The 13,762-nt window shown below is 41.4% G+C and overlaps 1 protein-coding gene across 1 annotated transcript in view; it reads right to left on the reverse strand.

Annotated features, from left to right (window-relative positions):
• Nucleotides 1–10,365: 10,365 nt before the first annotated feature.
• The window catches only part of SHROOM2 (shroom family member 2), a gene marked incomplete at its 5' end in the record, with an annotated part of 44,201 nt that continues 40,804 nt past the window's right edge, over nucleotides 10,366–13,762 (reverse strand). The window contains one exon of the mRNA XM_010086410.1: nucleotides 10,366–11,211. Coding sequence (XP_010084712.1) covers nucleotides 10,945–11,211 — 267 coding nt within the window. The remainder of the gene's footprint in view (nucleotides 11,212–13,762) is intronic.

Below are 13,762 nucleotides of genomic sequence, written 5' to 3' on the forward strand. Positions count from 1 at the left end.
GCCTGGCTGTGGCAACACAGCCTTTTCTTCTGCAGCTCATCACGCTGGGATCTCGTCTCTGGCTGGTCACAGCTAGATGGTGTTAGCTTGTTGCACAGGCAAACTCAGCTACTCAGGCTTTGCTGTTGCGTGCCAAAAAGCCTCAACACATACAGACCCCCATGGGCTTGTTGGCATGTGTGAGACTTGAGTACAGCTTTTTGACACGATGATGGCTCTGCTGATTCAGAAGGACAGCATCCTTGGGCAGCAGGTGGCTGGAGACAGAATCTGCAGGCAAACCTATTGCTAATTTTACATATGAAGCTGCTGCATGGAGCGGAGCCTATTTCACTAACCATGGGATAGGAGTGGCAACACCTACACTACTCCCAGAAAAACACTTCTTCCCCCCCAAATTCTGTAGCTCTGACCTATTTCTTCTCAGTTACAAAAAAAAAAATTGTAATGTTATATTAAAGATTGAATTGTACAGAAAAATAATAATTTTGACATATTTGCCAACTGCCATCTGTGCAGTGAATTTTAATTCAACTAGACATCTACAGTACTTAGTCTGTGATAACATAACCAGTAGCATAAGCACCATTACATCAGTGAGAATTACAGTACACACAAAATGGAATGGAAGCAAGATAGGAAGCAAATGACACTATTAAGTGTTTTTTCTTCTCGGTATATGATTATGACCAGTATAAATATGTTCCTTTTTAGTGTATTAGTGACAGAAGCAGATGGAAATTAAATAAGTTTCTGACTGCCTTTTTTAGAGGAACGCATTTTACACATCAGATTTTATTGTTCTTTGAATGCCAATGTTTATTACTATTTCAGGCAGAAAACTTTCTTCCTCCTGTGGCTTTGACCCGAAACACATTGAAATCAGTGCTGACTTCAAAGACCTTTAGATCAAGCCTGGTCCCTTCTGTGGTTTACAATTTCATTGTTAAATACCACAGAACAGGAAATATTTGTTTCAAGTTATTTTTCCTTTCATTTGCCACGTTGAAGAATGGCCTGAAATCAAGGTGCTGTGCAAGATCCATTGCCCAACGAGTGGTACCAAACAGGCAGCAGACAGTGCCCTGTAAACAGCTGGGAGGCTCAGGTACAAGTTCTTTCTTGCTCTTGTTTCCAGACAAAGGTTACTTCTCCCGGGAAACGCAGCAGCCTTGCTCCACGAAGCTTGCCTGTCCATGCTCAGTGAACGGGGATTAGAGTTGTTGCATCCTCGCTCTGTCACCGCTTGTCCTCAGCAGCTCATCAGACTCACACCTCTCCAAATCCAACACTGAATCTAAGTGTGGGCCTCTAAAATCACAGCTCAAGTCTAAAAAAAATATTTGCATACACACCTTTCCTAACTGTATACCTTTGTGGCCGAACTAAGTTGACCTTTGAAACATGGGAAATTCAGAGATGAGACAAACAACTTCACCAAACGTTGATGAAGTGCTTCCCAGCTCAGCAGCAGTAGATTCTCTGCCCATTTTGCCTGTGCCTCTTCAAACATGGATCACAAACACATCACCAGCAGTATGTTAAATGACATTGAAAAGCAGGACACTTAAAAGATGAGGATACATTTTCAGAGAGTGTGAAATCACCTCATGGCAATCACTGCCCACCATTGAGGCTGATCCCATAAACAGCACCTTGGGCACCTGCGTAGATGACCTCTACATCTGTTGCAATAATAAACAACCAAAAGCAAGACGGAATTTTGAAAGGGTTAAAACCCCTTGCACTTCACCATGCGTGCCTTAGGAAGGGGGAAAAAGGCTTCCAGGCGAGGGGGTTGGGAGCCCTCCAAATGTGTAGGCTACACGTTCCTCTGCAGATGGAGGTAGCCAGTGGTGGTTGGCTGGATGGGCCACAGCAGGATCCTTGGGCTTGGTTGTTAAACAGCTTGACTTTTGCTTTTTAGATTGGTTGTCACTCTCTTTGTCTCTTTGTCCTGCCAAGCCTGGCTGAGGCTGGGAGCGTGCAGCAGTCAGACCAGCCAAGGCTCACCTCTACAGAGGGGCACCCGCTGCCAAGCTCAACTGACTCCACGGGGAAACACTACACGTTACCAGATACTCAACACAATCCCAAACCAGGTTCACCCTGTTCACACCTGCCAGCAGGTGCTGCTTGCTTTTATGGTTGATCCCAGCAGATGGGAGGTTCTCTAGCACCATGGCCACTAGGATGTCCTCATAGTTTATCAGAAGAATGATGAAAATCTCTACTTGTGTATACAGAAACAGGAGAACTGGAGCTACTTCTTGGTAAGAGTTTTGTTGTGCCACTGCCTTTATGTAATTGCATTTTGCTGGTTTTGATTTCTGCTTTGTGAAGTCTCAAATAGGTGTCCAAAATGCTCAGTTACTACCATCCTTTGTGTTAGTTCTGTTTATATTTTTTTCTGTCCAGTGTGGGTGACATTTAAACACATTTTATTCTAACACTCCAGTGGACTCTGAGATTTTATGAGGGACATTGTATGTTGTCCCTCCTAGCAAGAGAGATGTGTTCAACGTCCAGTTTAGGCACTGGAAGCTGGGAAGCCTGTTCTTCACCCATGTCTGGACTTTCTTCCTTACAATCTTGCACAGCACCAATATTGCTATCAATGGTCAAGTACTCTAGTGTTTCTTCTATCCAAACTACGTCAGAGATCTTTAGTCCACCATTAACCAGACCAGTAGTGTCCTCTGACTCCCTGCTGACACTCTAACAACTCTTTTTTTTTTTTCTTCACTTTTCCTGGATGACCCTTATTACTGAGCTAGAAGACTTGCAAGAACTGCCTAAAAAGAAACCTACCCTTTTACTGTCAGTCAATTAAGAACAAGGGGGAAATGGAAACACGTAGAACACAGCTGCCCAGATTACCTCCAGCATGGGTTGTTCAGATGTTTACTTCAGAGACCAGCAACCATTGATCCTTTGGAATAGGCTCAATATTAGTTTTTGAAGCAAAACTGAGATGACAATTACAGACTCAATCATTTCAAGAGAGATATTTCACTGTGATCGTGACTCAACATGGGGCTGATTTAAAAACCAACAAAATTTGTCTTTAGCTCAGCAAGAAATTGATGTTTTTTGTCCTAGAGATGCAGAACACAAAAGCTTGCATGCACAAAAGGAAGGGCTGCTAAAATTAGATGCACTCTTGTGGTTTGGGTAGTCTTCTGGTAATTCCCAGATACCCAAAAGTAGGTCACTCAAAGCTTAATGAAGACATTTCCCAGAGACTTGTTGACATTTTAGAGCTAGTGGAAAAGACCACCTGATGGGAGGATGTTATCAACATGTCACACTCGGGTTTCGCTCTGCCTTGGCAGCATTTCTGCACTGGGAGCCCACGGCAGTGCTACAACGCCAAGCTTTTTCGCTTCATTGGAGCTGCCTTAGCAGCTTGCTCTTATCAGACGTTAGAAGTCACAAGAAAACCAAATTCCTATAAATTTCCATCAAAGGGAACAAATGTAAAGAGATCAATAGCAACCTTTAGCTGGTAACATATCATGGGGGTTTTAAAGCTTGACAAAGCAAATCCCTGATCAAACCATGGGGCACCTTTAGGAGAAACATGTGAATCACTCGTTGGCCATTAGCTGATCACGGCTATGACCTCGGCTATGAGAGGATCTTTACTGACACCCTGAAAGAGGTTCTGTGCCTTTACTCGTGTCACCCGCCTCCCCCTCCCTTCCTGGTTATCGTTGTTGCTGAACAACGACTGTGATCTTTCAACTGATCAATACCCTATTAAGATTGATGCAGTAGGTAATAGATACAAAGGTTTTGGTGAGACAGAACACAAATAAAATAAGATTCTACAAAAAGCAAAATAGATTTTTATTAACTATTTTACTATCAAAAGCAGGGTACTGGTGGGGAACAGAAGGATGCAGTTCCGTAAAGAGCTCCAGACAGGGCATATTTCTTAAATATGTGGAGGGCAACTGCTTTTCAAACACATTTTATTGCAGCAACTCTGCCTCAAAGATAAGACAGGTCTATTTTTCATCCTTGTGCTAGTCTGTCCTTTACCTGGGCACTGGGGGAAAGATGTATCAAATTGCCCCTGCCTCCTCTCAAAGCACTACGTAGCCAGCTTACACATTACAAGGCAAAGGAGATGAAAGGCCATCGATCCACCAGCGGTGTGTGCTCCAGCACACACAAGGGACAGCTTCAAGCAGAGGGAGCAACCACCTGGAAGAAGCTGATGAAGAGAGATCAGCTTTATGTTGGCTCAGGGAAATGTTTATACAGACAGCTAAGTTTGTCAGTATGGGAGCACTGGTAGAAGACTAATAGCAGGAATATAAGGAGAAGAGTTTGTGGCAATTCCTGTAGGTGCATGCGTGGAGAGGGTCTGTAACAGAGGAAGAAAGATTGTCTGACTGAGGTGTGCTGCCTGGAGTACTCAAATCCCATTTGCAAGCTGAGGGCTTGCAAACTCCCACCTCTGTTCCTGATCTGCCAGTCTACAAAAGCCACATATCATAATTACCTCTGCTCTTTTTAAGATCCCAGCTATAAAACCGTTGGCAATATAAATATTTACCAAAGTAGTCACACCTTGGTATGTGACCATGTAATGTAAGAACTTCAAACACGAAAGATGGATTTATGGTGACCATAAAAATTTTCATTCCAAGTTTCCTGACTTCCAGAGACTTAACACCCGACCTTCACGCTGCACGCTTTCCCTGCCGATCATGCCAACAGCACTGTACTCCTGACACCTTTGAACATTTGCACCGAATTTTTATTTTTATGTGTCTGTCTTGTGCTCACTGGTTCATGATAGGGCTTTCTCTGCTAAATAAGTCTTATGTTGTATGTGAGCTAGGTAGCGCGTACATCCATGGCCATCTTTAAATCCCAGTTTTGATCAGTGAGTGCTCTTCGGTTTTGTTGTTTTATGATAGCCTCTCTACTCTCTAATAATCGATGTGAGTCTTTTCTTGTGTTTTCCAGTTTTTCAACATCTTTACATTGGATACAGATAGTAGAATTAGACACAGTATTTTAGAAAGTTTAGAAAGTTTTCAGTAATATTGCATAGCAAGATCCTACATTGCCCATGTTCCCCTTCTCTTCCAAGGCACTGTTTCAGCCTTCTTCCTAGAGCATGGAGTTTATAGGAGCTGTTCATTCACTGTGACCCCACACAGTTTTTGAGAGTTATAGTTTTCTGGTCTGTATGCCATCACTCTGCCCATGTGATCTCCATCACTTGCTCCTTGATTAATTGCTTTGCATGTCACTGTATGAAATGGCAACTTATTTAAACGCACCCAGAGTACCAATCTTGCTCTACACAACTTCAGTCCTCATTGTTTGCCATGTACGTGGGAAGTGGTGACCAGTATCCCTGTGCTTCTATTGTAATCATCGCTCTTATTTGTGGGGTGGAACTGCCCATTGCATAAAAAAGCTGGTCTAAATAACTCCACCTATGCAAAACCAGTGTGACAGAGTTTACTCACCTAGTTCCTTCTTCCCCCAACTACAGTAAAAATCGTAGGAAAAGCTATTTTGTTTACTTCTCAAACTGTAAGTGTAGACAAACACATAGAGGATTTGGAGAACAGAGTAACCAGAGTTTTGTAAGAATCCCTAGATCTCAAATGCCAGAGACACATCTTCTATATTCAAATCAGAAGGCTTCAGTACGTGCAGGCATTTAACAAATGGACCTGCAATTAATGCCATGCACTGCAACACCTGGGCTTTCAGAATTTAATGCTGAGTTAGGGACCTATGGCATGCATTAATCCCACTTTTGATTTCAATGCCAAATTAGCTTTATCTTCCCAGAGAAAGAGAAGGAGGTGGGCAAGGGAGAGGTATCTGGGTTGAACCAAGGTCTTTTGGGAACCTTATCTCAGCTTGCCTATAGAAGGAATCAAGGCCAACTAGGCTCCTAATTTAGGCCACCAGCCATGTACCTAAATGATAATCCAGATCTAGCACCTCATACACATTGAAGAGGAAGAATTGGACTTCAATACTGATCTTAATATCAGTGTCTGCACCCAGGCACTTCAGACTAGAAAGAGAACAGGAGAAAGGTGCATCTGTAGCTGTATCCTCAACAGGCACTGGCACTTATGCTGCAGTTAGCCACCACTTCAAGCTTGGATTCAGAGCCTGATGTTATATCCTGCGTCTGGAGGGCAGATGGGGCAGATTCTGGTCACCCTTCTCCCTGGACTACTCTAATTCACAGATTGTCAACCATGAACTATGTAAGCAGTCCTAGGAACAGAAACCCAAGATCCTCTGCTCCCTATTGATACCCAGATGCTGGGGCTGAATATTTGTTCTTGGTTTGCTTCTGGCTTTCTAAATCATGCTTTCCTGGCAGCACATCATGACCCAGCTTAAGCAGGAATTAGATATTGCTCTGCCCTCAACTAAAAGTGTGGTGGTAAAGCAAGCTCTTAAGATGTGACACTTACAGAAGCAAAAACCCGGAGAACAAGCCAGGTCAGTCACTTGGTAGACACACAGTGTGCTGTACAAGATGGAAAACACCCTCATCTCCCAGCCCAGGTCACTTAAGCATCTCAGCATGCCTAGCCAGCTGGGCTGTTTAGGGAATTCTTCCTCAATGCTGAGTGTTCCTTAGTGCCAGAGAGCTGTGCCAGTGTCTCCCAAAGTCAGGAAAGGGGCATTACTGAATGCTTTTAACAGGATGGTGGTCTCCTCCTCACATGGCAAGACCCGAGATTCTGAAATTCCAAGTTGTTCCCCATGAGTGTTAATTTCAAAGATGCTTTAAGGTGGTTTTTTTTTTTTGTTTTTTTTTTTTTAGCACCACAGTGTTTAATGGTTCAGTTTTCCTTCCTTCAGGGCACTGATCCTTCCAGGTTTTCTTAGTTTTCATGTCCTTGAGATCCATATCACCCCATTATTAATAAAAAGAATTAGACTGCTCCACCCCTTTCAGGTCAGTGTTGGCCACTTTGATCATCACGGCTTGACTTCTCTTATCTTTGGAGGAACCATACCTGTGTGTAAAAGCTGCTGAAGCTGTAACTCTTGGGAGGGGCTAGAAATAGTACTCGCAAGGCTCATGCTTTTATATTTAGATACTGAGATAAATAATCTTATCTTCCATTGCTTAAGTCTGCAATTGCTCATTGTATTTATACTTCTCTGAGGCTGTCAGAAAAGATACAAGCCTAATTTATCAGTAACAAACACTTTACAAAGAGCAGATAGCTGGGAAATGAAACAACTGGAACTAAATGCTTGAAACAAGCTTCTTGAAGATTTTGTTAATTCCTCTAAGACTTTTGGACTTCATAACTCTACCAAAATAACATTTTGGTAAAACTCATGTAATTATACATCAATTACCCAGTTTCCAGAAAACACTCTCCATCAGGAGGCTAGCAAATGGTGCTTTCACAAGGAACACTAGCAAACTAACAACTCTTGGTAATGCAGGTCAGACCACAACTTTTTCAGAGCCAATATTGGTTCCTCTGATGGAAGTTGCTTGGAATGTACAAAGTCTCATTAATATAGTTGCAACTTAGTATGTGCCTAAGAAAAGCCTTTCTTTCACTAACTCCACTAAAATATATGAACACAGATCTAGAATTCTTGAGTATTCTCACCTGTGACTTGTAGCATTTAGATACCATTTTGCTGGAGATTTATGTTACTGAAAATAAGTATCATTATTCTTCTGTGTCTTTCAACACCTTGTACATCTTCAGCTCCATTGTCACAAATCTGTTTGCTTCAATTAAAATCTCTCCTGTGTTAAGGCATGCAATCATGAATAGCAAATAAAAATATTTCAATAAAAGCAGATACATGTCGGGAATCTGGTTGTTCTCTAGTGGTACTATTCTATTTTAGGTTAACAACTCACACCTAGTGAGCAGGAGATGCACAGAATTCCTCATCCTGCTTCATCCCAGAAGAGATGCCAGAAACCACCACATTAGTAGTCCAGGTAATTTTGGTATCCCACCCGATGGCAGCAGCTTGCACCAGGCAAGGTTTTCAAAAAATGCAGCAGGCAATAGGTAATGACAGTTAGTGAATAAGTTTCTTGTTAACCCTACCAGTTAGCAGTTAGTATCTGTGCTCTCATACTCACACACTTAAATTACTGAATAGACATCAACAGATTTCTGGTACTTAGTTATACTGGGAACTTGAGAATGATCAAATAAATCAATATGTTAAATAATCAGTGAAAAGACAGCAAACTACTTCAGACCATCAGATAACTGGCCTGGCCTTTAAAAGCCATAGGCACTGTTGATGGGCACCACGAGACAGCTAACACTGCACAGCAAAACAGTAGGTTTTGACAGTTCAGACTGCACACAACAGCTAACTCTACATTGAAATATACAGTTTATTTTCTCAAAGTCAAGCAATACCATTTGTCAGTAGGTGTTAAGTGTCAGGCAGGAAAACTGTACATTTTCACTCTGGGCTGCAGGATCCAAACAGCTGGAGAAACATAGTGGAAATCTTTCACTATACAAAGAGATCTAGAATTGGGAACAATGTAAGGTGAAGAAACAGCCATCCCCAGAATGCCAAAGGCAAAACATTAGCACCAGATTTTTTCAAAAAGCAACAGTATTTACAGATTTACATATAACATTGGGAGGCAACCATCTTCAGGTTCCCAGGGTGAGAGATTTTCAACATAGTTTTAAAAAAGGAAAGGAGAGAATGGTGTCTACGTGACTGTTCTGTGAAAAGGATAATATATATAGCATTCACAATATTGCTACCTTTTATCAGAAAGATCTAAATCAAAGTACTGTATGCAAACACATTGCAATTATATTATTATTCACATTTCACATACACATTTCAGAGTAACCACAATACGTAAATTTTTTAAAATGCCACAGATAAAACAATGCACACTTTTCTCCAAGCTAAAAGACAAGCATAATTTATTTGGGAATTGTTTAGTTTTGGGTTTGTTATGGTTAAGGGGTTAAATTTAAGGACAAAGGGATCGCTCGTCCTAGGAACATAGCAGCAAATAACTGTGAGATGCCAGAGACTAAGTTTCTGAACTAGGAGGAAGAAACTAAGGTCAGCTGTAGGTCTTCTGAAATGGTAGCTCCATTTGACCTCAACTGATAGATACCAACATAATTTATCATCAAAGATTTGGTCCAGGTATACAGAGCAGGGGGGTAAAAGTCCTTTTAACACTTGCACTTGTCTGTAAAGGAACTGGTTCCAGAAGATTTTTGCTCCCCAGTTCCCCAACTTGCAAGGTATTTGCAGATCAGTGCCTCTCCAGTTCTCTCCTCACAATAGAGAGGATTCAGGTAAGAAGGACAGAAAACCTTTTGTGAATGCTGCTACTGCAGGCATAGTGGGAAGAATTATTTTCTCTCTCTTTTTGACACCTAACTACTTGTATTTTTTAACCTGCTTAGCTACAGACTGGCATTCACACCCACCTTGAAAATGGCTTCTTGTTGGGCAACCTGTTTGTCTACAGAGAGATAAAATGTTTTCTGTACTACAACGTAAACGGCATATACACAAAGTCGTCCAAGACTTTCCTCTGCCTGAAAGTCTTTATCTTAACACAGAACTTGACATTTAGACGCTACAGAATTTCTCTGTAGGCATCTGAGCAAGTCAGCGTAACCTATTACTGCGCTAAATCACAAGTTAGCACCTCTTTTTAGAGCTATTGGAAATCATCTGTTGTAAGTCAATGGCAATATTACTAGAGCACAGCCAGTGATCTGACACTGCAAACTAGCATCCTCTCATTTATCATTGTGCGATGGAAAAAACAAACAAACAAAACCTACTCATGTTCACAGTTACAAAGCAGAGTTGCTCCAAGTAATGCACAGTATTTACACGGCAAAAGTGTTTATATTGCATTTGGTAGTCCGAGAAAGCGGAAAGAACGAACAGCATCATGTAGGTCAACTTCAGTATAACTTAACTGCTTATATAAAACGATCACAATGCTGAGCAATCAGAAGAAAAATAGAAGCAATGTCCTTAGCCTACATTTATTTTCACGAAGTGTAGCAGGTCTGGGGGAAGAACAAAAACATGCATAAAAAGCACAAGAGCAAATAAGCCTTCCAAATAATTTAGATGAGAAATGTTTTGAACAAAATCAGCACAGTACTTCCAGCCTATTTCTTCAATCAAGTAAAACTTGGTAAAGAAAATCACTTGCATTGAAGTAAGAGGGCGTACAAATATCTCTTGCAAAATAATTTAAAAAAAATCTTCAGCAAGGTAGCCATTAGGTGATTTGCAAGCTCGTTTAACCGGTGTTTAACTGAGACTGACTGTAAAGTTACTTTCTGCAAGGGGAAAGTGCCATCCTATATACAATATTACAAAAAAGTGTCTGATGCCACAGGATCAGAGTGACACTACATTTCAGCAATCTGAATATATTAAATATTAAGATGCACGCTTCCCCTATTTAATGTGTTTTTTAAAAAAAATAAAAAGCCACTAAATTTAGAGCGCCTAAATTCGTGTGCATTCATAAATTGCTGTTGGGTTTCCCAGCAGTCTGTACAGCATCCGAACATAAAGAAAGTATACAACCTATTCTAAAAAAACATAGCTGTTTGCATGCACAACTGCCACAGACTTTCATCTTACTGAGCAGAAAGGTTAAGAGTCTATCCTTTTCTGAGGAGTTTTCTGTAAGTTCAGCAATGAGAAACAGCTGTAGAGTCCAGCAATAAAAATGTGTTCTAAAAAATTAAATACATCATTCCAAAAAAATGAAAGAAAGCATTATTGCTGTTATGAGAGCTATTTTTCTCTTGTGCACTTGTTTCCCTACTGGATGCTCAGACAAGCCAAGATACTAATTTGTGTACTTGGAAACTCTCCGATCCCTTCCTTATTTCCCATTTTTCACATTGTTGGTCAAACTCAGTCCTCTTACTTGAGCCGTTCAGGTTGGAGGCTATCGGTCAGACACTTCAGTTGCTCTTCCCCCAGCTTGATCTTGTCCTCAAGCTCTCGCTGCTCAATGATGAGGGCCGACTTCATTTTTACAAAGTGCTCATAGTCGGCTAAGTTCTCCTCACTCAAGTAGTTTGCCAAAATGTCAAAGACAATGCGCTCTCGACGATCCAGGTTTTCCTTCAGTTCCTTTGCATCTTCATGTTGCTGGGTCAGCAGCTTCTGCTTCTCTACCAATGTCCGCTTAGGAGAAAAGAAAACCAGTTAAAAATTCACTGGGTTTGCCAGGTTGGGACAACAGCTTCAGTGTTTAAGTCTCAAGTCTGTTTTATCTACAAAAACAAAGACTTTCCTGAATACTTAGAAAGGTGGAATAAGATTGCTCCTTAAAGTTTATTCCAATAAAATGCATTAACAAACAGGAAAAAAAATGCAGTGAATCAATGAAAGATGCACCACTAATTTCTGTTGGCCCTAATAGCAAGAACTTCAAAGACTACTTTACTGTTTAACAGTTCAAAATAGTTCTATAAAATAGTTGCCTTTGAGAAACATCCAGGTTCTCCAAATTAAGACTTCACTCAGCAATGCCTTACATCTTCAATACACAGTACTGAACTTCCACACTGAAACAGCTGTGGTTAGAGACCTCAGAAACAGACTAATCAACAGAGCCATTTGCTCTTACACAGCTCCTGACACTGTGGTGTTTCACAGTGCTGCTGCAATCTGCACGGCGTCTCTGTGAGACGCGAAGTCGTGTGGTCTTAAAATATAAGAACAAGAACTGGGGCAAGACAATAGGAGGGAAGTGAAGAGAAAAAAAAAAAAAAAAAAAGAGCATCATCTTCCCGAAAGGGCTGTAAACTTTCTGCTTCATGCCCTCACAAGAGGCAAAACAGTAAAAAGGGAGGCTGAATGGAGAAACATGGAGAAAGAGGACAGGAGCTATATCCCATTCACATGCATGTACGAGCATGAAGGGCGAGGTACATCTCGCCCAACTTCACCTGTCTACACAGTAGACAGCCACACCTCAGTCACTCACCTACATTCTTTTAGCAGCATATGGAAAGAAACAGGAGCATTATTAATCTGACCCATTTCAGCTGTCTGCCTAGAAGTGATGGCCTTTTTCCAGCGACAGAGCATGGCCGGCCTATTCTGACGTCATGAATTCCTGTACAGACTTCTGAACTTAATTAAAAAGTGCCCCTCAGAGGTATCACTCCATAACTTTTAGCTTTGCTTCAGAGATGAATTTTCTTTGAGAACCTATGTCTTCAAATAAACCACAGTCTGTTCAAATAAATGTGTCCACTTTTTTTCATTTGGACTTTACATTAAATCACACATGCTATAATAAGCCTAAAGTATTTACAGAAAACTGTTTTCTTTTCAAGATGGAAGTATGACACAAAGAGGGATACAGACCAGGAAGCTTTAACAGACATATCTGTCAGAGTTGCACACATATCCCATGCTACCTCTTTTTCTACAGAGAGCACAAAGCTCAGCGGGTGAAATGCTTTCAGACACGTGCTCTCAATGTCCTTAAAATGCACAGCCTAGATTAACTCAGGATTCAAGACACCTATGGAAGACAAGTCACAGAAATCACACATTATTAGAAAAACCACAGTTCAGTCTTCCTTTGAGTGTTTGCCAGGGAAAAAAAAATCCCACTGTCACAAACGGAAGTATCTGCTGCAAAGAGATGGAAGTACTGTTCTCCTAAATTTACCAGGGGAACTAGCAGCCAAGCCCAAGCTCAGGAGCGTGGCTAGACTGCTCCCCAGGGAAGCCTTGCAGCTTGTGTGTACACTGAGCAGCAGCAGCAGAATTAGGCAGAATTTGATGAACACAAGAAGGCATACATCAACCATCTGGTATTTCAGTTGTAGAGTTGCCCACCTAACCTTGGGATGAAATGACTCCGTTTTTCAACCATTTGCTATCATTGTCAACAGACACAAGAATAATCAAGTGTTTAGTCCCTCACAACAATTCCTGAGACATAAGTTGTATGGTTTCTTCTTAGTAAGCCTATGGCATGACTTTAGCTGAATATGAGTAACGTGACACTTACGGGAAGTAAACACTACTTTTGTTATGAACTTTGCATGACCGCTCAGTACCTCTGCCCTTGTGGAGGTTTAGGGAATACCTGAGAGAAGTGGGATGCAGGATGGTAGAAGGCAAATGAGATACCTCTTGAATTTGCTTTTACCCTTGTCAAAGATGACTTGACACCTGAAAGCCTGTTTTGAAGGGTAAAGTGAAACACACTGTAGCAGGCTCAAGACACCATTCTTGAGGAGGTTCTTGGAGCAACGGGTAAATGGGTCATCAGGCCTAAAGGCATAAATGATGTCGGATGGTTTCATCTGACTGTTTTCAACAAATCAAAGCCAAGCAGAGTGCAGAAGGGTGTTTTGCAGTTAGTATTGCTCTGAAGCCCCAGCCAAACACGGGCCATCTGAAGGTCCTCTGATGAAACAGTCTTTGGCTCTTTCTGTTGAGAGTCTTTCTCAAGATCTGTTTGCTGTTTTAAACCACAGCCACATGAAGAGGAACTCCCTCTATGTATTTGATTTCCAGTTCCTCAACTACTATCCTTGGCACTTGTCCCTAGTCTTGTAATAACAAGTCTTGGCACCTGATCACATCTGTGGACTGCTGGTTCGGTGCTTTAGGGTTCTCAACACACTCTGGCTTTGACTGATACAGAAAGTAATGAGAAGACACTGGTCTCCCTGTGTGGAAGGAAGGGGGCTGGTAGCCATTTCAGAAG

Source organism: Pterocles gutturalis, unplaced genomic scaffold (genome assembly GCF_000699245.1).
Source record: "Pterocles gutturalis isolate BGI_N339 unplaced genomic scaffold, ASM69924v1 scaffold546, whole genome shotgun sequence".
NCBI classification, from domain to species: domain Eukaryota; kingdom Metazoa; phylum Chordata; class Aves; order Pterocliformes; family Pteroclidae; genus Pterocles; species Pterocles gutturalis.